At 41.6% G+C, this 26,045-nt stretch overlaps 1 protein-coding gene across 4 annotated transcripts in view; it reads left to right on the top strand.

Moving 5' to 3' along the window:
• Positions 1-16,073, top strand: part of LOC311255428 (tensin-2-like) — a 30,520-nt gene extending 14,447 nt beyond the window's left edge. For 2 of the 4 annotated variants that reach the window (XM_084349897.1, XM_084349900.1), the window contains 24 exons: positions 4,568-4,600; positions 4,681-4,730; positions 4,899-5,085; positions 5,387-5,437; positions 5,604-5,726; positions 5,821-5,885; positions 6,799-6,882; positions 7,015-7,127; positions 7,240-7,300; positions 7,546-7,621; positions 8,089-8,218; positions 8,878-8,943; positions 9,057-9,173; positions 9,264-10,667; positions 10,789-10,933; positions 11,037-11,890; positions 12,537-12,668; positions 13,161-13,253; positions 13,450-13,527; positions 13,712-13,789; positions 13,991-14,159; positions 14,361-14,429; positions 14,766-14,795; positions 14,970-16,073. In XM_084349897.1, the coding sequence (XP_084206023.1) occupies positions 4,568-4,600; positions 4,681-4,730; positions 4,899-5,085; positions 5,387-5,437; positions 5,604-5,726; positions 5,821-5,885; positions 6,799-6,882; positions 7,015-7,127; positions 7,240-7,300; positions 7,546-7,621; positions 8,089-8,218; positions 8,878-8,943; positions 9,057-9,173; positions 9,264-10,667; positions 10,789-10,933; positions 11,037-11,890; positions 12,537-12,668; positions 13,161-13,253; positions 13,450-13,527; positions 13,712-13,789; positions 13,991-14,159; positions 14,361-14,429; positions 14,766-14,795; positions 14,970-15,114 (4,353 nt within the window). In that variant the 3' untranslated portion in view covers positions 15,115-16,073. The remainder of the gene's footprint in view (positions 1-4,567; positions 4,601-4,680; positions 4,731-4,898; positions 5,086-5,386; positions 5,438-5,603; positions 5,727-5,820; positions 5,886-6,798; positions 6,883-7,014; positions 7,128-7,239; positions 7,301-7,545; positions 7,622-8,088; positions 8,219-8,877; positions 8,944-9,056; positions 9,174-9,263; positions 10,668-10,788; positions 10,934-11,036; positions 11,891-12,536; positions 12,669-13,160; positions 13,254-13,449; positions 13,528-13,711; positions 13,790-13,990; positions 14,160-14,360; positions 14,430-14,765; positions 14,796-14,969) is intronic. The other 2 variants (XM_084349898.1, XM_084349899.1) reach the window with 2 other exon arrangements.
• The last annotated feature ends 9,972 nt before the right edge of the window (positions 16,074-26,045 follow it).

Genomic DNA, 26,045 nt, shown 5'->3' with positions numbered 1-26,045 from the left:
TGGCAGTGACAACTCCACTCTGTTTTGGGGCAGATTAGCAGCCAGAAGATCCCAGCTCTCTTAAGGAAGATGCTAAACTCAGGTTTAATGTAGATTAATGCTGATTAATCTCGGTCAAGTTTAGTTGATTAGAGAGGATGCAAATGTTAGAAAGCAGTAGAAAAATGCACAATGCCCAAGATAAAGTCTCATCAATAGTAGTCACTGGAAACAGGATGAAAGTGTGAGCCTGTCTTTGCCTGGAGGTAATAATCAACAATCAACTGGCACCTTTAAAAGCTATAATGTGTTGAGTTGAAGAGGTGGTGGAAGGAGGATTATTTAAACTCAAGCAAAGTCAAGCTAGCTGTTTCCTGGTTTCCAGTCTTTGTACTATGTGAAGCCAACTGGTTGCTGGCAATCTACCCCACCCTAAGTGACTGACTGGCTGTTTGATGACCAGATGACATGTTATTATGGATCCCACTAGACCCACTACTTCACCTCCGATTGGCCTGCACCTATCCTTTTTGTATGATGAAAGCCTTGACAGCTTCGTGGTCCTTGTTTTCCGTGCAAAATACATCGAGAGTTTTTGAGAGAGAAAAGGAAGAGGGGTGGAGTTCAACTAACAGGTGCCTACGCCAAAAAAACAGAATAAATTTTACAGAGATTTTCGAGGCCCTTGTAGCAGCAGACCGGGAAGGAGGCCGAGGAGGTCAGTATGTTTACCGGGGAAACTACAGGTCAGAAACAATCGTATCAGAACGGCAAGAAAAACAGACAACCATGCTACGCCATGAGATAACAGTTTTGAGTCAAGCGTGGAGAATGAATAAGCTAGTTTGAGCTTGTCTTATCTGAATATTCACTGTTTTTCTCTGTAATTTCTGGACTGTGGACTGTTGGTTTAGATGCTTTCTTGATGAGCGTAGAAATGATGAGAAGATTAATAGCCTACCATCATATATCTGTCTGAGCTTTGCAGCAAGCTAGCTTAGCTTAGCATAAACACTGGAAATAGGGGGAGCAGCTAGCTAGCCTGGTAATCTGCCCACCAGCACCTTTAAAAGTAATAACATCCTAATGAGTGAGTTTTAAACCTGCAATCACCAATTTTTTGGCCACTTGGGGGCAGTAGAAACAAACTATAACACAAAAATGACATAAAATCACTTTTTAAATTGATATGAAAAACTTTTTAGCAAACAATTTCTTTTTACACATGTGGCAGGAACAGAGCAACATAATTATTTATTTGACTCATTTTGGAGGCCATGTGATGAGTTTAAGTCCAGTCACCTATTCCCTCACTTTTAGCTCCGCTTTTGTTCTCTACCAGTTCCAGAGGCATATCTGGCTTTCTAGCTGCTAAATGCTAAATGCTTCACTATTTTCACGGTTGCTAACTTTGTCTTTCTGTCATGTGGTGCTGAGCAGGTAGTGTACTGTCGGTTGTTTGTTTTTTTTACTAAAAACAGCTACCTGCCTAAAATGACATATGAGAGCAGTGAGTGAACCAAAACTATAGTTCAGACTAGTAGCTTCAGATTTGAGGGATAATTTACTGTAGGTTCGTCACTATAAGCAACCTTTGTCATATTTTCACTTGGTTTTGACTTTGAGACTTTGCTATCATCTCATCTAACTTTAAGAAAGTAAATAAGCGTATTCCACAAAAAGCCAGACCCAACGAGAGAAGCAGCTCATTCTTACATTTGAGCTGAAACTAGGAAGCGTCTGTCAATTTTGTTTGATACAAGAGTGAGGTTGTGTTACTCGATGAACAAGGCAAACTGATCCACCAAACACACCAGCCAAGTCAGTGCCTGAGGGCAGGCTCCAGAGCTGTCATTGGCACCTCAGTAAATGCTAGCTGATGAAGAGGACAAACTGAACCAGATGGCTCCATTCCCAGTGGCTCCAGCGTACAGTCCACATGCATTAATGAAGACCCTGAGGCTGGCAGAGCTACCAACGACATGTGCATGCGTGTGTGTTTGTATGTGCATGTGTGAACCTAAGTCGACCAGTGCTGACATCCTGTTGCAAATTGCTTCCTGTTGACTATGGTGTCTTCCTCCTCTGCCTTTATGCTGTGTGTACATGCTCCCTGCCTCCAGGTTCAACCCCTGTCTTCATTTGTGTGCATGTGTGTGTGTTTGTGTTTACACATGGGTACACATGCATGTGTTGTGTCTGTCTCCTACTGTTCCTTCCTGAAGCCGACCACTTTATCCACTTAACCACCATTATTAAACCTATTAAGAGAGGAGTTCTCCCCTATGGCTGAATGTCCCTGTTCTTTCATTTCCTACTGTAGGTCTTTAACATGTGTGTGACCTGTCCTCATATATTTACATACTGGAACGTACCAATTGTACGTTCCAGTTCCAGTTCCAGGGTCTGCGGTGTCATGTGAAAGACACTGACCGACTGAGGCAAAGAAGTCAAGATGTGGATTTTACAGTCAAACAGTAACTGAAAAACAAACATAGTTGTGTTATGTTGACTATGATACCTGCATGACAGTAAGCAGGTAATGAAATCATCTGATCAGTTCAGCATATTTAGTTGAATCTTCTCTGCCATGCAGGAACCAATTACAGCATGCCCCTGTCACTCCTCCTTTTACTCATTCCATCATGGGATCACATGTCTGTTTATGTTTCCTCCTCCTCCTTTCCCCATCACACTCTTAAATGCCATTTCCATTTTGTGTATCACAGAGTCTCTGTGTGGCAAGACATCATCATAATAATTTGGGTTACTCCTGACAAATCTTTTTGATCTATTTTTAAAGAAAACTTAATGTTCCAGGTGTAAGTTCTGTTTATTTCTCTAGAAAGTAATCAGCTGCCAGTTTGTGTTACTGTAAGTCATCCAAATCATTAATATCATGTATCTACAGGATTTTATTAATTTCCCTGTATGAAGATTATAATTCAACAGCCCCTCACAAAGGTAAAAATTAATATATCAGCCTCAGTTTTGCTGTCATTTCAGTGTTGTGTTGCTGTTGGCAACATGATGACTTGATATGCCTACGAAACACCCCGCTATTCTGCATCTAATGAACAAAGACAAAAACAAATCAACCTCGACTGTCAGGGACTGCAGATCAAACATCCGTAAAATTAAATTTCTCTGGAGTTGGGAGCAAAACTCGCTTGACAAACAATTGTAGTGAGCATGAGATGCATTTATTTTTGTCAAACTGAAGATATGACATCAATCTAAAAGAAATGGAAATGGAAAACATAGTAATCAATCGGGTTGGCTTGTTCTGTCACTTTGAAACTTCTTGTGTGTATTTCCGCAATGTCGCTGTTGGTTTTCCTGAGGTTGTTTCAGTTGTAGATCATTATGATTGTCAGCCATTTGACTTGTTAACCTGTTGGCTGACACCTGTCAGCACCGGCTGGCACTCAGCCACAGAGGGCAGCTCAGCTGTCAATCAATCTTATGGGATAGATCATAGGTCAAAAGTTGACAGGGTGTCACCTGTCACGGTTGCAGCCCACAGTTGTACTGCAATACTGAATGTCTGAGACTATTTCTTAGCTAGTTTTTCCTCATTTTCTGTTTGTTAGGGAGCTTTAGAGGGGCTCTGTGGAACTTGATGTGTTGTGTTGCAGGTCCTTAATGTTAGCAGACTCCATTTCTCAGCAAACGTTAGCTACTGCAGAGAGCAGTGATGTTTTTCACTTTGCTGTTTTTAATCATGTGATTTGCATTATAATGAGACCATCTAATGACTCTGACAAGTATGTTTCTACTAGCTCGTCACTTATCCTCATCATAAACAGAAAATAAGCCTGTTTGAGTCTTTTTGTATTGCAGTCGCTGTAGCCTGTCTGAATGACCTCAGCGTCACTCTTTCTCTGTCTCTGTGTATACGTGTGTGTTTGTGGTTTTGGCAAGTTACTATTGGCTCACTAGCAGCGTACAAGGACTGCACACCACATGTCGAGTCTTCCTCCAGTAAACTTTATCCGTCTCTCTTTCCTCCTCCTTCTTTTACGAGGCAAAAATACCCCACAATCAATCATTTTTACTGAGTGTCTCTTATCATTACTGCCTGGTCAGCACAAACACAAACAACAGAAAGAAAGAAAGAAGAATGACCTCAAGTTCTTTACATTTCTGTAGTCGTGCGTGCAGATGCTTGACAGTTTGTCTTTATGTGTGTGTGTGTCTGTTAGTCTGTGTGTGTGTGTGTGTGTGTGTGTGTGTGTGTGTGTGTGTGTGTGTGTGTGTGTGTGTGTGTGTGTGTGTGTGTGTGTGTCAACCCATCATGTGGAACAGCCTGATCTCTACCGACAGCCTCTTCTTCAAACCAGCTGCTGCAGATGACAGAGGGAAAGTGAGAATGAATCTTACTATCCTCTCCATCAGCCCTTCATCCCTCCTTCCTCATCCCCCTCATCCTTCCATCCCTTCATCTGCACTGCTGGAGCAGGACCAAAAGCGTTAAACCAAACACATGACTTGGCATGTGGCGGTTCATTCCTTACGTGTATGTGTGTGTGCGCATTATGGTTACGTGACTGCTGCAAAAATCAACCATGTGCTCATTTTCTTTCAGGTGACTCACACCTGTACCTCAACACCAGACCTGGTAAGTGTTTTCATGTACTTGTTTTGTTTTATATTGTGTAATTGTTGCAGTAGAGTTACTCTTTTCTGATTGTTCCTCAGCACGGCTCCACTAAATCTACATCACAGAAGAAGAGAGGCTCCATACCGAGGTACCAAAGAGGCTGAATCACACATCAATCAACAGAAAATGATATTTGATATGTTAAGTAGATCCCCAAGTTCAGTAAAATAAACATTAAGGAACTTAACTCTGACTGTCTTAATCTCATGATGGCTGTTTTGGCTGCACTAAATCAATGAACTGTCTCCTTATTCAGGGGTAGTAAAATTGTGGAACAAGTGATGGAGCATGTGATGGAGTGCCACTATGACTTTGACCTCACCTACATCACGGAGAGGATCATCTCTGTCTTCTTTCTGCCCGACCTGGAGGAGCAGCGGTACCGCAGAAACCTACAGGAAGTGGCCTCCATGCTGAAATCCAAGCATCAAGACAAGTTCTTGGTCAGTCATGAAACTCAGAAGGAATATACACATCTTTTGTAATTTGTCTCCTAAAAGGAAAAAATAACTGCAGTCAAGTTGAGGTCATGGCTGCTATTAAAGCTTTTTATTAGCTTGTATTTGCATATTTGTGTAACTCTCCAGAAAGGTTATTTCTTTAAGTCCTTATCTGTAACTGATAAGGACTATTAGCTACCATATCCTGCTCCCTTTAAACGCAAAACTTTTTTGCTGTTTTTTTTACTCAGCTGTTGTAAAAATAGATTTAAGATGTCTTTTTATGCGTCTCTGTCTTTTCCAGCTCCTAAATCTATCAGAGAAGAGACATGACATCACCAGACTCAACCCAAAGGTACAAATTTACATCTTAAAAAGATGTCAGATCACACACTGCTTTGGTTACAGAGATACGTCTGAGATATACACTACAAACATGATCGCTTTGCATTTTCAAGATGAAATGGTTTGACTTGTTTGAAAACCTGAATTTGAATTATCTTTCCTCCTCTACGGTTCAGGTGCAGGACTACGGCTGGCCTGACCTCCACGCCCCTCCCCTGGACAGGATCTGTGCTATTTGTAAAGCCATGGAGACCTGGCTGACTTCTGACCCCCAAAATGTCGTGGTTCTCCACTGTAAGGTCAGTGCATCCTAAATCCACATCTGCTGGCTTTGCTGTGAAAAATGTGAAACAGTTGGAAAATGTATTGACACTTTGATTTGTGTTCTGACAGGGAAACAAAGGGAAGACGGGAGTCATCGTTGCAGCCTACATGCACTACAGCAAGATATCAGCTGGGTAATCTGCCTTATCAACCTAACTAAGCACTCAATATACCGGCATAAAGATCAATTATTCCTGTTTAATTTACACTTGCCAACAAGGCTACATTTCAATCAAGAAAGATTGGATTCCTACAGGTGGAATATTTCTTTTGAGCTGAAATCAAATCAACCTTACAACTACTCAAAAATGTCTTTATTCATAGATATACTTGGTTGTCATCAATACCTTAACCATCTTTGATGACCTTCAGTGAGCGTTTGGTCAATGTGATTACTGTAGGACTGCAACTAATGATATTCTTTTACTATAGAATGATCAACAGATTATATTTTCAATTAATCATTTGGTCACGGTTATGGGGGTTATGCGGTCAACTTAAAGCACATATGTCACTGTCCAGAATTCTCGTTGGCATGTAGGGAAGTCGAAAGGGATCTACCCAAAATACTGGGGTTTTGAATGATATCATAAAATGTGTAAATAGAAAAGTAAGATTGAAGTTAAGGCTGAGGGTTTGATCAATAATAGGGATTCCTGGATCTGACAAATTCAGCATAAATCAATCAATGCATGCTGGCATGGCACTCCTGATCTCTGGTAAAGAACCTTTTGTTATCTCAGTATCAAAAGATAACAAAGCTCATTTTCTCAGAATAATGATGCAATTAACTTGTGATCTCGAGATAGCTGCATTAAGAAATCGTTACATCACATCGCCGTTCTTGGCTTTTTATAATTATCAAATTTGATGATGATTCATTTTCGGTCAATCGACTTACTAATTAGTTATCTAATCGTTTCAGCTCTAGATCTACTCCAAGCATACACCTGTTCACCCCAAACAGACGCACTATATCTTCCTACCTTTTGTTTGCACGGATCTGTACCAAAGCATTTATTAACACCCTGCTGGTTGTGTCCACAGAGCGGACCAGGCGCTCACAACACTCGCAATGAGAAAGTTCTGTGAAGACAAAGTCTCCTCTTCCATACAGCCCTCTCAGAACAGGTCTGACACACTTGTTTTATCTTTGCATTTACTCCTCTGTCATCCATATATCACTTCTTGCACTGCTGCTGCTGTCATTTCCTCTGTTTCCCCCTGCTCTCATCACATTATTTCCTCACCTCTCTTCTTTAGGTACATCTACTACTTTGGTGGTTTGCTGTCCGGTACCATCAAAATGAACAGCAGCCCTCTGTTCCTCCACCAGGTCCTCATTCCATCACTACCACACTTCCAGGCAGGAGGAGGTCAGTTTTACACCAATGTATCTTGTATAACAGTTTGCAGAAACACAATGAAGCCTTTGTTGGTTTATAATTGGCCATCCTTTACTGCTTTTCTCCTCAACTGTATCTATAGGTTTCTACCCTTTCCTTAAAATCTACCAGTCTCTCCAGCTGGTCTACACTTCGGGCGTCTAGTAAGTACATGGCTAGTTATCAAGTTGTATCACTTTGTGTGCCTTTCCTTCCCCTGTCCAGCTGACAGATTTTGTCTATACAGGCCTCCGTCTGTGTTTAGGTGTAGGCTGGTCTGTGCTTATGTTGAAGTTAAAGTTGTTTAACAGTGTTTTACCCAACTAAGACATGTTTTGACTGGTTTTATGTATGTTTTGAGCTGGTGTGACTGTTTTTTTATTGTGCGTGTGTGTGTGTGTGTGTCCAGTGATCCCCAGAGCTCCAGGGCAAGGAAGCTGTGTGTGACTATGGAACCAGCACTTTTATTAAAGGGGGACATAATGGTGAGTAATAGCTTATTTTGAACTGTGTGTCACTAAACGTAAAGCTTACTTTGATTTGAATCCCTTAGATACTCAGTACAATACTGTAATAACTACAATACCTCAGTTGGTTTGAAACTGCTTCCTGATTTTGATACACTTCGGTAACTTTTCCTTTAAAAAGTGCTTTGTTATTTTTAAACCATTTAAACAACAAATCCTCTGAAGACTATGAACACACGCTTAATTATTTTCTTGTGCTGTCTTGCATGTCTCTTTGAGCCCTTAGCGACAAAGAAAGACATGTAGGTGCTTCATTTATCTCAGAGGGTAATCAGCAGCAACACGCACTGAAGACATAAACATAGCAGTATGACAAAGCAGATGAAATTTTTATTTATTATTTTGTCATTCTTGCCTACTAAAAATGTCAACACTTTGAGGCATTGCAAAGTGAAATGCTTGTTCTAATGCATCACTCTCTGCAGGTAAAGTGCTACCATCGGCGGAGTCGAGCAGCAGAGAGGGAGGTGGTGTTCAGAGTCCAGTTCCACACCTGCACGGTTCACGGGGCCCAGCTGTGGTTTGGCAAGACTGAGCTGGACCTGGCATGCACAGGTATAAAAACAGAGGCTCGATGGTTTCTTAGGAAATGCACAGAATAGTAAGTAGCGAGTGAAGGATATTTTTGCTAGACATGCATGAGGAAAATCATAGTGGTACGTCATTGCTGGGAGGTTGTTTGGACTGTACTTGTGCTTTACACTAAAATTGTAATAAATTGTTAACATATAAAAGAACAAATGTATCTTCCCGCTGTATATTTCTGCTGCGTCCTTGAAATGGTTTATATGGTGTATAATTCAAAACCCACTTATTTTCCAGACCCTTGTGATGTGTGTGGGTATTTTGAGACAAATGTTAAATGACAGTGTCAGTTTAGATACAACAGAAATGCTTGCACATGGCTCACTAAGCAGCAGTTTCATGACAGTTGCTCTAAGTACTACATGCCGATGCATGCATACAATGTATAAATAATATTATTCACACTCATGTACGCAAGTAAAAAGAAAACGTATTTCAGACACATTTCTCTCAAGTGTTCTGCTCTGATTCTCTCATGAAGACTAAAGGCAAGTATCTTTATTTATTAACTTTGGTGTTTCCACTTCACAGATCGCACTTTCCTCTGACTGTTTTTATCACAATCCCTCTGTTGTTCTGGAGACAGTCTGGATATTTTAGTCATCGCCTTTGTGCTTGTCTTTCTGTAGATGACAGGTTTCCTCCAGATGCGACAGTCGAGTTTATCTTCTCCAATGGACCAGAGAAAATGAAAGGTGAATATTATCAACTGTTTGTCTGTCGCTGCATCTTTTGATGTGTTCTGTGCACACACTATCTCCCTTTTTACATTTTCATATGCTCCATATCAAAATGTCTGCTTTTCAAGGGCGAGAATACCGCAAGAATGACGCCTCCATCAAAGTAGACTACAACACCTCAGACCCTGTGGTCAGGTGGGATTCTTACGAGAACTTCAACCTGCACCACCAAGACAGCATGGAAAGTAAGAAATGTACACACATGCCGGTGTAGAAAGTAAGTTTTACGTTAATATACGTTATTATCAAATAACCTCCTCTTCTTGTTTCTACAGATATCTCTCACACAAGGGGCCCTCTGGACGGCAGCCTGTACGCCCAAGTGAGGAAACGTCGTGGGCCGGGATCGACAGCTTCAGCAGCATCACCCAATGGTTGCCTCACTAGCAGCCCAACAGTCAAGCCTCAAACTCCCAGCCAGCCCCAGCCTCTCTCTGACTCTAGCCGCTGCTCAGTCCCCTCTGATCAACTGGAAGACACCTCTCTGTCCATAAACCGCCCCAAAAGAGAAAACACTGAGTCTCCATCGAGGAGAAGAGTTGGGGAAGATGGATCAAAGGAGAAAACAAGAGGGAAAGAAAGGGACAGAGAGACTGCGATTTTAGATGACGGGGACCCATCGAGTCCTGGGGGTTTGAGGCGACAGCATTCGTGTTGTGGTCGAGTAGGTTCAAAGTGTGGCGATGGTGGATGGGAAAGGGAACGAGAGCCCTGCCTTTCTAACGGCCATTGTCTTGGCTGCTGCAGCAGCATCAAAAAACATCCAAAAAGTCAAACTCTGCCGGCTTTACCAACCAAATCTGTGTCCCCGCCGCCTCATTCAACTCATATGGAACTCTGCCATCGACATAGTGCCCATCCTTTGCCAGAGTTACCATGGGAACGTCCACCTCCACCCCCGCCGCTGCCCTGTCTCCTCAGGCCTTGCTACCCTTATTCGTCCCCTGAACGCAGCCACCCACACAGCCACACCCTCCCAGCCTCAAACAGACTCTGCACTGGGGAAGATTGTCACCTCTTCCATTATTCCAGCCACAGTCCAGCCTCTCATCTCTCCCACCAGTCACTGCCCTCTAGCCCTTACAGAGAAATGTTCTTTGGCTCTCCAACACCATCCTCTGGCTGCCCCTGTCGGGACTGCTCCAGTAGGCGTGAGCACCAATCAGCCTCAATTAGGACATTCCACCCATTGCTACCCGACCAATCCGAAAACCCACACTGGTCCCAAGGAGCAGGAGTACAACGGACAAGAGAGGTGCCTCCACTGTGGGAAACTGAAAACCCATGGGAGGTGGCGAGAGAGGCGGAAGTGTGGCAGTGCAAACCAGTCATGCCGGCATTTCGCGTCTGCCACTCCAGTTTGGATCAGGGTCCAAACCCAGAGCTTCCAAGATATGCTATCGGACCTCACCAGGGCTACCCCAGCCCCCCGTCTCTGATGGATGTGCGAGATGGAGCCAGCAGTGGGTACCACACCCCTCCACAGCCCCGCCATTCCTGTCCCTGCTCTCCTTATCAGTCATCCCCAGCTGAGAGCCATGAGAGCAGGGGTTACGCCTCAGGGTACCACTCTGAATCTGCCTCGCCTCTGCCTGCTAGTAGCCCTTCTCCTGGGAGAGGCAGGTTGCCCGAGACCCCCTCTGGATCTAGGGACCAGCAGGTCACCGAGCATCTCAAAGGTGAATGATGGATACAGTGGTTTACATTGAAATAACATGTTTGTTACTTTATGTGTTATTTATTTGTTCCAATTTCTTTGTTATACGTTCATCTCACCTTTTTGCATCTCACTTCTCAAAGTAGAAAAGGCTGATGTAGCGGATGACATATCCCAGGGTTCAGATGGTAAATCGGACTCTAATGGCCAGTCAAGCACCCCTGGGCTGGACTCTGATCATGACTACACAATCATTGGTAGCAGCAGTCCCACACATACAGAAGACAGGTGGGTGAAACATTACTTTTCGACAACTGTTTATCCTGAAAATAAAATTACATTTACCCAGATTAGTATCCAATTATCTTATTCTTTCCACATTTTTCCGTAGTGTCACTGCTGATAGCCCTTCTCAAAGCCAAGAATCCTCTACACATCCTGAGTCCAACACAAATAGTGGCAAAACTATCACACCTGTACCAAGAGAAACTCAAACCCAAGGTTCAAACATATCCATAAACTCCACACAACCATCAAGTGAGAGTTCGAGCCATGGTGGTAAGCTTGGGGCAGCCAAGATTGCAGGAAGTGCAGATGTCTCTAACCAATTACAGACTTCAAGCTACGCTACTGTCATCATCACCCCAGTCCAAGTGCAACTGAACGGCTCTGTCCTCCCTAGCGATACTCCATCTGACAGCAGCAGGAGTGCATCCGTGAACCCATCTGTCAGTCTCAGTTCGAGCCCTTCCACCACTTCACCAAATTCTCCTATTGGCTCCCCGGACATCCAGTCTTCTCCCCAGCAATCCACATCAGCAATGGGACAAAGACTGACTCCGGACAGAGACAGCTCAGCCGACACGAAGCCACCATCACCTGTGCCCGACGGATATCACACACCAACCTTCCCCTTAGCTTCCTATTACTACCCATTACTAAATGTCCCTCATGTACCATACACTGGGTACACTGCAGTCACCATCCCTGCCTTCCAGCCTCCACTCCCTGAGAAGAAACGACTTTCAAACACACCTGGATCCCTGAACGGACACAACTCTCTACTCCGGGTCTCTTCAGCTCCCTCCCCAACACACCATGTTACTTTTTCCTCCTCTGCTGGAGAGCAGAGACGGGGTTCTTCACAACACAGCGGTAGGGAGGAGACAGACATCAGGGTCAATGCCAAGTTCGTCCAGGACAGCTCCAAGTACTGGTACAAGCCAGGCATCTCCAGAGACCAAGGTAAGGGTTATAATGAAGGATGGTAATGGATATCTAGTGTTTGTATGTGTATCATTGCCAAACAATCCAATCTTCTTTGATCATTAATGATTAAGGGTTACAGTATAGTGAAACCTATGGGTATAACATGCAGGAATTTCCTAAAAACCAACGTAGACATTTTCTGACATATTCGGTAATTGCTCAGGGAATGATACATGGATCTTGATGGAAAAAATCAGCTGTATTTAGGTGGCTGGAGTGTGTACAATCTGATGCAGATCACAGATCAAGTAATCTTTAAAATTTAGAGTGATACAGGTTACGAGTTTGATATTGGATAAGGCTTGATTGAATTAAAGGGGACTGTTGGGCCTTGTTGGAGGTATGCGCTCTACTTAGTGTCATTCTAGTTTTCTTTAAATGTTGCTGTCTGGAGACATTGTGGGTTTAGGTTGGTGGCTCACCAAAACATCCTTATTAGATGACCTAGAAATGAGACAATTGACAATCCTCCAGAATCCCTAACCGGTGTGTTTACAAACCACAACCAACAGATCCTGCATAGCATACCTTTAATATATCATAGCAGAAACAGCCGGCTGTCCTTAGACGTAAAACCGATCTATTGTGATTGCTGTTCTCTGATGTGTCTTCTCCACTGCAGCCATAGCTGTTTTGAAGGACAAGGGACCAGGAACTTTCCTCATCAGAGACAGCAACTCCTTCCAGGGGGCCTACGGCCTGGCCCTCAAGGTGGCCACGCCTCCTCCTAATGCCAACGTCATTGGTAGCAAAGGTATCCATTATGAATACTGTTTTATTATCGATAAAATTATTATCGATAAAATTATACATTTCATGTACTTTGTAATTTGTAAGTATTTTTAATGTTTTTTTTTCAATCTCTGATTGTTGGTTAATACATTTTTAATCGGTTAATTGATTCATGGTAAATCATTAACATCCATGTGTATGTTTTAGTTGACACCAATCACTGAAAGTGTTGATGCTGAAATACTGTTACAAAATCTAAGGCACAGGTACCAAACAGAATAATAAGTAGGAGTGTTTCTTGTTTCTTGTCTTGTCTGTTTGTGCATGAAATGAAAAACACAAATGAGGCATGGTCGTGATCAAAAAGTGACATTATGGTTTTATATAGTCATTACAGTTTCATGTTTTTTTGTATTTGTTCATGCATCCAAAACGTGCTCTGTAGCAAGACAGTCTGCCTTTTTTTTGATCCTCTCCCCCTCCTCCCTTTTCACCCTCCTCTCTTCTCTCCCAGGGGATCCTCTGGAACAGCTGGTGAGACACTTCCTCATCGAGACGGGGCCACGGGGAGTGAAGATCAAGGGCTGTCAGAACGAGTCCTACTTTGGTCAGTTATGTGCGAGACACAACTGCCACAATATGTTTCACGTATTTAATTTGTACTGAAACTGATCACTTTACTCTGTAAACCTCAACAAAGTGGGTTTATTGTTTCTTCCCAGTCCCCTATTTTCTTTCTTTTAATGCCTTCTTATGTGTATATAATCATAATCTGTTTTACCTATTTTCTCCTTTTGTCTCAGGAAGTTTATCTGCTCTGGTGTACCAGCACTCAATCACTCCCATCTCTCTGCCATGTGCCCTTCGCATCCCAGAAAAAGGTCAGATCAGTGTCTTTTAGATGTCATGATTTTTATTCCTAAATTAAACATGCTCCTTTTCAAATACAATGTATTCATTACAAGAGATTAAATAAATACTTCAAAGGTTATTTCAGCAGTTACAGACTGGGTCCTCAATAATTTAGACAGTACTGTTATGTAACTGAAGACTATGATGTTTCAGACCTGGTTGGGGAGCTTCAAGAGATGCAAAGTGCGACAAACACGAGCACAGCGGCCGACCTCCTCAAACAGGGAGCAGGTAGTACATGAGCTTCTTGTGTTTTTGCAGATTCTCTTGTTATATGAACTTCCATAGAGGATATATCACATGCGGCACAATATTGTAAAGTTCTTACTTTTGACCAGCAGAGGCTGCTCAAGCCTCATATTTTCATACCACTGTGCCTGAAGAACATATGTTTATAGCAATCCATAATTTCTCATCTCTCTGGTAAACAAGCTTGCAACGTGCTCTACCTGAACTCGGTGGAAACTGAGTCGTTGACGGGGCCCGAGGCTGTTTCCAAGGCAACCAAGTGTACTTTGGCTCTGAGTCCACGTCCAGCGGCGACGGTGGTCCACTTCAAAGTGTCCTCTCAGGGCATCACTCTAACTGACAGCAAAAGAAGGTTAATCTTTGCCACAACAAACCTCCCTCTTTTTAGGAACATTTAATAGGAATGGAAATGACTGCTAATCTTATATAAAGTGGTATTTGTTACTGTGTTAAATTTCTTATGCATGACACAGTATGAGCACCAGTTTGATAGAACATTTTCCAGATTGTATCCTTAAAGCCAAATTACTCATAATGTTGTTGGTGTTTACAGGCTATTTTTCAGGAGACACTATCCCATCAGCAGTGTGACTTTCAGCAGTCTCGACCCCCAAGACCAGAGGTGGGTCACTGAGACGTATCGAAACACACACTGGCTGTATGATTTTAATGAAAAACTACTTCTATATATGTGATTCTTTTACGTGTTACTGCCGATTATCTTTAGCAAAGGCAGTTATATCTGTGTGCTTCCTGTTGCTGCTGTAAAATACTTTCTGTATTGACTTATATTTTATAAATATAAGCTGTCTGTGATTTACGTGCCTGCTTTTTTCTCTGAGAGATGAAGGTAGATGCTAGTCAGTGCCTTGTCTGTATAAAACAGTCTCTATGTCTTTGTTATTCATGTTTTCCTACGTTTTGTCTCTGTGTCTCTATATGTGTGCCCGTGCTTCAGGTGGACTAATTCTGATAGCACGTCAAGCAAGTAAGTGCTTGTGTCACTGTGTGTACTTCTTTTGCGAGTGATATTATCAACCGGAAAAATGTGCTACCCAGCATGGCAATTAATCACATTGTTGCTCTGACTTCTTGAGTTTGTTTTGGTGTCAAATATTTGCTCTTGCATCTTTTGACCTCTCATGTGTCCTTTTTGCTGCAGGATGTTTGGCTTTGTGGCGAGGCGGACGGGCAGCGCTACAGAGAACGTGTGTCACCTGTTTGCAGAGATGGACCCCGAGCAGCCAGCTGTGGCTATCGTCAACTTTATCAACAAAGTCATGCTGGGACCGCAGCTACACAGATGAGACAGCAGGACGAAACTGTGGACTGTTGGGGATCTGGGGGAGATGTTAATATGATTTTGACACATTTTTTTTATGAAGTGTGCGTGTGTGTATCTACATTTTTGCTTGCATTTGTACAGGTGGCACCACTGTGCTCGGCTGTATGACTGGTTTTATAACAGAATCCGGTTCTGGCAGATCAGTGCTCTTTAGGGCAAAGTGTTGTTTATATGTCAGTTTACAGAGCAAACAGTTAGAGGGGAATAGTTCAATAAGCCAAAGACTGACCTAACTTTGGTAACCTTTGCCAAATGAGATTGAAATACGAGTTTTGTGGGATTTTGTTTGTTTGTTAGTTGTTACTAAAGTTATTTTTAACTGTCATCCACTTTCAAACAGTTCACATAGTGTGCAAAAACTTCACAAGCTGCGTGAGAGACAATCCATTAACCACACTGTTATTTGTATTAAAGTTGATGTACATGAACAAGTTAACGCTAAAGGAAATCGTTTAAGGTCTTCAGCAATAAAGAAGAATGTCAGAGTCTCGTTTAAGGTGTAAAGTGACATGCGTGCAATTGGTCCTTTGCAATGAGAGGAAGTTCTTAAATGAAAGAAAGAGGTTGTGCATTTTTGATGTGATTTTAAATTATCTGAGGAAACGTCTTTTGCTTTTTTTTTAAATCAGTGGTTACATACAAATTAGTAAGTACTAGTATTTTATTCCCATCGCCAATATACTATTAAAGTATATTTTTGTTTAAGTGATAACTGCAGATGTAGTGGTTGTAATATGCTCAACCACAATTTAACACACACAAAGATAGATGATTTAACAAAATGTTATGCAGCTACTAACTACACAAATTTAAAAGGGAGGTCAGCCTTGAAACAAAATTAACAAAAGTAATTTAAAAGATCATGGATACAACATGAACCCTTCGCTGTAGCTGAAAATGGTCAAAGGCCTTACCTTGTGAAATGTTAAAGGACGTTCTCATGCGAAAACATCTGCAGCGCTGGTAATGTCATTATTAAAAAGAGCCAGTGCAGAAAAATCTCTCCATATCACGGATTAGTCTCGGCCCTGTTTATGTCCTAATATCCATGGTAACACATGATGAGTGAGTCATGTTTTAGAGGGGAGTTTCACTTCAAGCCAAAGATTTCATTTTCGTGTAAAGATATTTCAGTGTTTCTTTTTTGTTTGTTTTTTATCAACTCATTTGTGTTGTTTGGTATTCGTGTGTTTTCTATAAATTGATACAGTATTTAGATGACATAAGCACAATCATTATTTTTCATAATGGATTTTTAAGTAAAAGAAGTAATATATTTTAGCCGTCGGAGGTGGTGAGAAGGATGGTTTATGTCATACGCGAAAGGAACTTTAAGTAATAAAAATCAAATCAAATGCAAGTGTGTGCTTCATCATTTACAGGTTTCATGTACGATCCATTTTGAGATGTTTTCACATACTTGCAGACCCAATTTGTCACAATCTCTCACACAACCACAACACACAATACAGTCCACAACACTGTCTCCACACTCCTACATAGTTTTTACACTGGCCCTTACTCGCTCTGTGATCATCGCTTGTCTGGCTTCTGCATACAACACTGCCCCTTCTTCTCCTAAATCTCCTTTGGTATTAGGGCTGCACAGTTAATCAAAAATATTATCAAAATCACGATGTGGCCGAGTGCAATATCTAAATTGCAAAATCTGCAGTTTTTTGATTAACACAAAACGTGTGACCAAACAGCATCATAACAAAGTACTTTAGTGCTGCAGAGATGTCCTAGCCTTCAAATCTTGCTCACAAGATGTAAGAAATCACGTTTGTTTGGTACAGATCCCAACAAATGTCACATCATCGTGATTTTAATCTACTAACCTACTGATTGTGAATCATACTGCAATCGCTGCTTCTGTCAAAATAATCACAATTAGATGTTTTGGCCATTTCATGAAGCCCTGTTTTGGTATGTTGCCCACTGTACCTATTTTCTCAATAAATATTGGCATCTTTCCGTTAAGGTCACTGTGATTCTTCCATCTTCCCATGCTGCATACAAATAATAGCAACAACTTCTATCAATGTTTCACCTTTATGTATTATTGTATATATTATTTATAAAGTCAGAGCCTTCTTTGATTTTTACCATGTTGTTCATCCTCAAGCCTATTTTATCATTTTTATGAGTGTTACATACTCAAGAGTAGTGATGATAACTGTGTACAGTGACGTTTCATTTAAGCAGTCTTGTTCCGCACTAGTTATTGCCACTTCCTTTCCATTTATCAAAACAACTCCGTTAAAGTTGTATTTAAGCGGATACAGGTTAAAAGGATGAGGTCCCACCGAGATTTGAACTCGGATCGCTGGATTCAAAGTCCAGAGTGCTAACCATTACACCATGGGACCAACTCCGCTACAGAGGGCCAAAGCACTCTATTCATAGTTGATTGTTGTATTTCAGCGTTAATGGTCTGCATATATAGGTAACTGCTATGTCTTACCAGACAGTGACGTTACGCTATAAAGGAGGTTAAACCTTATAATGATAGTGTCTGCGACCCCCTATTCTGCCGTTGCTTGTTAGCTAACTAAAGCTAGCCTAGCTTACTCCGATAGGCTAACGAAACTCGCTGTTTGTGGTGACAAACAGCAGCGTCGGAGTGTAAGATCACAGCTAGCCTGTCCTAAACGTACGCCTACATCTCCAGATGCAGAATGTCGACCTCTTTTGTCTAACCGAGCCTGTCGACATGTCTTATTATTATCAAACACATTACTGAAGGTTTGACAGTCACGTCAATTGCTCTCAATAACATGCTCTGCTAGCTAGCTTCTCGTTATCCGATTGCGGTTTCCCAAAATAAAAGCTTTGTTTTCAAAATAAAAGTTTATGTTACGTAATTGCTAAGAAGGCGTCAAATTATCTGTAGTCTTATTTTAATCTGAGTTTATAGACTAAAGTGTGGAGCAGCTAAATTCTAACCACAGTTTATTTCGTAAAAGCAACATTCAAATTGTAAGCATGCTTTTGCTGGACCACAACCCCTTCATTTGTTTGAACTGATCTCAAAATCATAAGAAAACTGTCAACAGGGGTAAATTATTGTTTGTGCTGATTTGTGTAAATGGCCTTGGTTGATTGGTTTGTACATTACACACAACCAAGAAACAAAAACAGAGACTGTCACTTTTTTACAAAACCTTACTAGAGGCCATGTCATGTCATGAGACCACACCCGTCTTCCAACTCGGCCTTCATTTTTCAGCTAAACACCTGTGAAGTTTCATGACTGGATCTTGACCAAATCTGTCCACAGACAGACAGGCATAAATATTAACACCTGGCAAAATACTCAAAACTGCTTCTGCGGTTGTTCCTGCGGCAGTAAGTATCTCCAGGACCACGGATGTGGGCCAGGGGCATTTAGTAGGAGGTTAATGTCCCCTGTCCTACATTCTACCTACCTTGCTCCCTTGCTCAGACCATCCTTCCTTTTAATCTCAAATACACACCTTTAAAATGTCATGACTGCATCTCACACAGTTATTATGCTATCAGGCTGACAAAATCTGTCCCACAGAGAGACAGGAAGACAGACAGATGGAAGGACAGACATATGAACACCTGGTAAAGTACTCAAAACTTGCCTCTGTGGTAGTCCCCGCTACAAAAGGTGTCTCCAGGACCACATTTGACCATTATGGCACACATACAAAATCACAAATTGAAATCATTACCAGCAGATACTGTCCTGGATTATACTTCTCAATGCTAAATATCAATATTGTTCCAGTTGGCTGGATTGTCTCTTTAATATAGTTTAATATACTATAATATCATGAGAAACCTTATTGTTTATTTTTTAATTTATTGCAAAGTAACAATAAACGCCCAATTTTGGTGTGATTGCTTGAAACTATAGCTCAGCGGCTGCATAAAACTACATTTCTTTTACAGGCACTCAGAGCTTCATGGCATCCTCTGTTACGTTTTGAAAAATTGCACCACTGTTAGATTAAGCATTATAGAGGTGTTATAGCCCTGGGACCCATGTGTGGTAGCACCGTACAGTAATGGGCAAATAGTGGCCATGTTGTCCCTCATCCTTCCAGAAGATGGAACTAGAGGGACTTTAATAGACCGGGGTTGTCTTCTGGTGTAGTCAGATCTCCATATTGCAGCTCCTGGCGAGCCTCTGGATGAAAACAGTAGGTAGTAGGACCGCAGTATGAGGTTTCAGATTTTTCTGCCTGTGAATGAAAGATCAAAGTCAGTCTCACCGCATCGGTAAATTTGAGAACTGGCTCATGTTGCAACTGTAATACCTGTTTTCAATAAGACCTGTTATTTTTGTACTTCATGAAGTCTAAGAACTCCAGGAGTCCAGGAACAGCTTCCACCCCCTCCTGGTTATCTTCTGAGGAATTATAAAAAGAAAAATAACCTTTGGTCTTTTAAGTAAATATTTGAAGAGGACAAAGGAATTTCAACAATGTTCAAGATTTGCCACAAAACAAAATATAAAAGATATCTGTTTGTTTGAGTGAAGACACACACGCTCACACAGGACTAATACTAAACCTCTACTCACACATTAACACAGTTTGTATGTGAATCATTTACTTTTACTGCAGTAATAATCATACTAGGTTTATTAAAAAACAAACAAACTTTATTGTGGTTATTTATTATGTTTTGATTATAAAAACATGTGATAAAATTGTCAACACTGATTATTTTATTGATTATATATTTAGCCTTACAGCATGGGTCAAAATTAAGTACTTTACATAAGTACAGTTTTGGAGTTGGATATTTCAATTTAATGAAGCTTAATAGTGAAACTCCACTCATTTTAAATGCTGCAGATTAAACTTATTTAAAGATGCATTTTGTAACTTTTTTTTTGCCTGCCGCAGCAGTGTTGGCTGGTATTGTTTTCACAGTCTGTGTTTGTGTGTCTGTGTGTGTGAACATGGAAAAATGTGGTCCTGGAAACACCTATTGTAGCTGGAAATGCCACAGAGGCAGTTTTAAGTACTTTGCCAGGAGCTACTTCTGTCTGTGGACGCATTTTGTCAGCATAACAGTGTCGCAATTTCACAAGATGAAGTCGCGGAACTTCACAGGTGTGTATTAGTTGAGATCAAAATGAAAGCCATGTTCGTATATGGGTGTGGTCCAACCTGGAGTACTGAGTACTCACATAATAATATAGTAATCACTGAGGAGCACTCATGGGTTGGAATGTAGCATGTTGACAGGCATCACGGCTGATGTAATCCCATCATGATTGTCTTTAATTTAAAAATAATTGTATTACTTTATTCTTGAAATGTAGGACTTCCAGATGGACAATGTGCTGTTTTTGTGCTCACCCCACCATAACTCAAAATAAATGCCTGTTTTGCTCAAATGTTAAAAAAAGCAAATGTAAAAATGTGGCTTTGAAATCTTAAAAACTTAAAAAACAAAAAAAATGTTATCTCTCGCAAACTGTTATCCATTGTATCAAGAGTTCTGTTTCTGTTTGTTTATAGGACCATAAAAAAGTTTCAAAGGGCACTTTAATCCAATTGCATATCACATACCAGCACCGGACAGCAATGAAATAAAATAAAATAAAATAAAATAGTACCTTACACAACATAACTTTAATAAAAACTACCTATCAGTCCATAGCAGAAACATTTAAAATAATACAAAACAGTACAATGAAGACAGACAAAGGCAGGATATGAGCAAGTAACATTTGGTAATGAATTTAACGGTCTGCTGGCATTTAGGACGATGCTGTCCTGAACCTGTCGGCTCTGGAAATAATACTCTAGTAATGTTTTCCAGAGGGTAAAAGAACTGCATAGTTTGTGGCCTGGGATGTTCTGGGATGATTCTGTGGGCCTCCTTCAAGTGTCTCCTGTGGTAAATGTCCTGGAGGGCTTGTCGTTTATTGCCTGTGAGAAGCTATGCTATTTACATCACCTGCTGCACAGCTTTACAGTCCAGGGTGGTGCGGCCTGGACGCCACACAGTGATGCAGCTGCTATAGATACTCTCAGTGTAACACAAGTAGAAGGTAGTGAGGATCTACGGAGCCGTGCTGATTTTGCATGTCAACATTATTCAGTATCACCAGAGGAACTTGAAAGTGCTGGCTGTCTCTATTTAAGGGATGTGAATGAGAATAAGGGTATTTGTACCTCATCCACAATTAACTTCTTCACGTACTTTCCTGGCACCATATTTAAGGCTTGAGGTTCAAAGTTAATTATCATTCTACAACACTGGGTTATACAAGGAAATGTAGGTTGTAGTTTCTTTACCCCACACAAGAAAATCACTATTTTTATGATGCTGTGTTGAAGATGAGTTCAGGAGTCTCAAGTCAGAAGCTGCGTCATAGTCTGCAGATACTTCTGTATCTTTTGCCAGATGGCAGCAGGGTGAACAGTGCAGACACCTCACCTCATTGATGCCACTGATGCTCGTTAGATTGGTACAAATGATGCTCCGCGCAGTTTAAATCACCGGCTAAGAACCACACCAGTTTGTGATGCTTCCAGTCAGGATGCTTTCTATCACTCCTCTGTAAAAGTTGACGAGAACTTTGCAGCAGAATTTAGCCTTCGTAAGCTTCCTTAAGAAGTCAGTGGGTGTGTGTCTTTGCAGCCTTTTTTTCTAAAATCAACAATCAGCTCCTTGGTTTGGCTGACGTTAAGCTGTAGATTGTTCTCTGTGCACCACTCTGCAAGACTGCTGATTTCCTCATTTTCCTACAAACTGCCATCATTGTTTATAATGATGGAGGTGTCATCCACATACTTCACAATAGAGTTCTCTTGAGTGCAGTTACTGGTGTACAGTGTGAACAGGAGGGGGCTGAGCACACAAGCCTGGGGGGGTCCGGTGTTGAGCACTTAAGTAAAGGAGGTGCGACTGCCAGTCTGAACTGTCTGGGGTCTGTTTGTGAGAATGACTGATATCTAGTTGCAGAGTGTTGTACTCAAGCTCAGAGTGCTCAGTTTTCCAGTTTAATGGGTGAGATTGTATTGAAGGCTGAGCTGAAGTCAACAAACAACATTCTGATGTAGCTGTTCTGTAGAGTATCACCTCTGCCATGTATGCAGACTTAACTACTCTTTACCAAGACTGACATATGACTGTGTATGTGTATTCAGAAGTCATATAAGAAACGTGTCCTTACAGTGCCCATGTTTTATAGATACCCTTCGGCAGATGAAATGTTGCTGAAGCCAGAGATAATACGATTTTCTTTGTTCTATCATGCAAACTCAGTAAGTGACTATGCTAATGACTGTGGTGTTATTCTCAAGCTGATGAAAGTGTGGCGGCTGTGCTGTGCCACAGTTATGTGTGATCACGGAGTACTGGCATGGACTCGAGTGCCGAGAATTAGTGGAGGATGTGCCAATCTTCACCACCAGTGGTCTGCCTGTCAGCAAGTCCAGGATTCAGTTGCACATGCTCGCTGTAGATGACGAGACTCATCCTGAATGCAGTGCTGTAAACAACAGTATTCTCACATGTATGTCCAAATGTTACCTGGCAAATGTGTGTATCCACAGTTGATGTATTTGCTCCGTGCAAACTGCAGACCAGATAGCTCAGGGGAAGTGAATCTATGTGGGTTTTGACCAGCAGCCCGAGGCATCCCATGATGACAGGCGTAAGTGGAACAGGGTGGTAGTCCCTCAGGCAGGATATCCTGGGTTTCATAGGCACAACATGAATGTACGCTGTATTGCACTGAAACATTGCAACGTGGAGTGGGCGAAGATTGATTGTATCCTCAAGGACATCTACCAGATGATCAGCACATGCTTTCAGAAGGAGTCCAGAGATTCTCTCAGGTGCGTTAAGTGGATTGGCGCACCGGAGGGCTCTGCTCACGTTAGCTCGTCACTCAGTGAGTGCTCTCAGACAAACTGTGTCGTTCTTACTGTACAGCTTGTTTGAGAGAGAGGCAGGTACATGTGATGCACAGCTGGGTGGCTCTGTGACTGTCCTCAAGGAAGATTTTTGACACGTGACGTTCATGTTTTTACGAGATGAAATCATTTCGTGTCTTCTGTCATCTGACGTGCTGATCTTATCAGACTAGATGAAGCTGTGTGAGTGTGGTGTGTGTGTGCGTGTGTGTGTGTTTTGCCTGGATAAGGTCTTGTAAAATCAGATTATAATTTGTGCTTTATTGCTTTTGAGCAACATTTTTGTTCCCATGGCTTGTTTCGTGTCTGTTTTCCTTCAGTCACTGTAGCCAATCATTAGTTCATTGTATTATCAGAATCAGAAATATTTTATTGATCCCTGAGGGGAAACTGTTACATTGCAGTTGCTCCTTCTAGATTAGAAATATCACACTATAGAGAGATTTTAAAAATAATATAAATAGAAAAGACAATAGGAAATAAGAATAAGTAAAAAATCAAATATACAGGTAATAAAATTGTATATAACTAAAAAACAAAAACTCTGTGCATTAAAAAACAAAATATGCTCGAAATTGATACGTAAGAGAGAGTAATAGTTTAAAGGAGATGATAGTATAAATAAATGTCAAATACTTGTGTTTAACTGATGTTTACATGTCCTGTACTGCCCTAGAACAGCCTAAAGTCGATTTGTCTGACCTGAAGGCATGTGCCCGTTTGCATTCTCTTACTATGAAGTTATTTATGTCTCTGCACCAGTGCCACGAATACTAATTCCTGTAGTTTTAGTAGGTCAAGTGTTTCTGATTTATGATTTCCACTGCTCTCTTGGTTTCCAGACAGCAGGCCAGCTGACTGCAGAGGGCCGGAGCATCTGAGGACACAAAATGGCCGGGCCAGGATACATGTCTGACATGGGTGTTGTGGAGCCAAGTAAATCCCTGTTAGCTGTACGGCTTGATCCAGTGCTGGTGCCAGACTTGGAGACGGCCCAAGCCACAGGACAAGGATCAGCTCTCCATGAGCATGAACCTAACACCCAAACACTTTACTACTAGTTACGGCACATGAATCAACAGTTAACAAGCTTATGACACATGTCTAAGGTGCTGGGTGGAGAGGGGCTCAGGATATGCTGATTCTGACAGAAAGCAAAACTGGACACGACTGTTGACGCTGAACTTTGTATATGCGTGCTTGAGTTTTATGGTGTGGTCCTAATTGTTGAGTGGTTTGTACACAGCGGGTACAAAATATATCAGTGTCTAATGTGGAATGGACCGGAATATTTAGGGAATGTTTGTTGTGAAAATTCTTGTCGTGGATACAAGGCGGTGCTGGCAGGGGACTAAGAAAGCGGACAAGCAGTGTGCGACATTGTGTAGCTCTTGCACTGTGCTGACTGTTAGATCAATGCAGGGGATTAATGGAGGGCTTGTGAGAGTGCAAAATACCTGATACACATCTGATCAACAGAAGAGCTTGTACAGGCATTTTTTTTTTAATTGCCAGAGGGGTAGGTGGAATAATCTGATCTCAGATTACATCTTTTTGGTTATTGCCATCATCTGTTTTTGATGTTGACTCACTATCTGTTTCAGGAATTGGGTGCACTGCTGTTTCCAGTTTTAATTTTCTTTCCAACCAAAGTTTAGCCATGTCATTTTGGAGAAGAAATTCAAACTCAGATTTTCAATATTTACAATATCAATAAGGTAATAATACAAACTCAGAAATATTTCTTCTTCTTCTTTTCCCCATAACTGAATAAACAAGCTGTTCTCAGAGGAAAATAAGGTCCCCAGAACACAGTTTGAAGCTAGAAAGGTGCAGGGTCCACCAAATATAAATAATGTAAAACAGTATTAAATTGTCCTTTAAGGTCAGTTTGTCTATTCAGTCATGAAAACAAAGAGTTTGTAATCAGCCACTGAAGATCTTTCTCTTCTAATTAAAATGTCTACATAGTGAAAAACTACATAGTGCACCTCTAAAGACTAAAGAAGAAACAGAATAAATAAAGATCATTTCTATCAGGCACAAACAGATTGGATAGGGGATGGAATAAAAACAGTACAGTAGTGAGACTCTTCGTATTTTCAAGGGTGGGATGCATTTGTAAAAAGCTATTACTTTACACAATAAGGTGGCTTGGCATGGAAAGCGCGACTGTTGTATCATAACAAATCCTCAATCACTCGCACAGCCGAGATCTGTCTTCACCTCACAATGTGCGCAGTCCTACCTCTTGTTTTCAGGCTGCAGCAGGAGTAAAGAACCATTAGTCGGAAGAGGATATATGGGACCGGATGAGGCCCTCCTCTCCCTTTCCTTCTCCCCTTCGTATCTGTCGCCTTTACCGTGTTTACATTATAGACACACCCCTGACCTTCACCCAGGCCCCCTCCGCTGGCCCCACCACACACACCCACACACCAGAGGTCCTATGTGCGCGCAACCGTGAATGAACAAATGCCATCTAAATAAATAAGCGGGTCCAAAAAAAAGGAGAGATTTTTATCTTGGTGAAGAGCAGAAAATATCAGCACTATTTGCCCAGTGTGATCGTGCAGTGGAGTTGTTTAATCGTCTATTTTTAGCATGCTCGGCCATCTCTCATGCATCGCAAATGTATGGCAAGCTCGCCATGCAGCTTCCCAGCCTACCACTGTACTGCAGAGTAGACACACCCCTCCGATACGCACGCCTCGCTGCACACATTTGCAAAGTGTCAAAGGAATAATGAAGCAAAACGCGTAAAATGGAAGATTCAGGACGGGGGAGTGCTCACGTTAGTGTTTCAGCTGCGTGTTATCGATGGTGATGGTGGTATGGGTCATTTAAAATTCAAACATAGGGCTCAGAGAGTGTAGCTGCAAAACAAAGGCACTCCGCTGCAGAGGGAGACGATCTCAAAGGGATGATCTCTCCCTATAGACACGCCACACCGCCTCTAATGTTAGCGCGGTAATCC

The sequence above is a fragment of the Pagrus pagrus genome (assembly GCF_965226575.1).
Source record: "Pagrus pagrus genome assembly, chromosome: 3".
Classification (NCBI taxonomy): domain Eukaryota; kingdom Metazoa; phylum Chordata; class Actinopteri; order Spariformes; family Sparidae; genus Pagrus; species Pagrus pagrus.
Note: the sequence above shows the minus strand (reverse complement) of the source record. Positions and strands in the feature narration are given on the sequence as shown.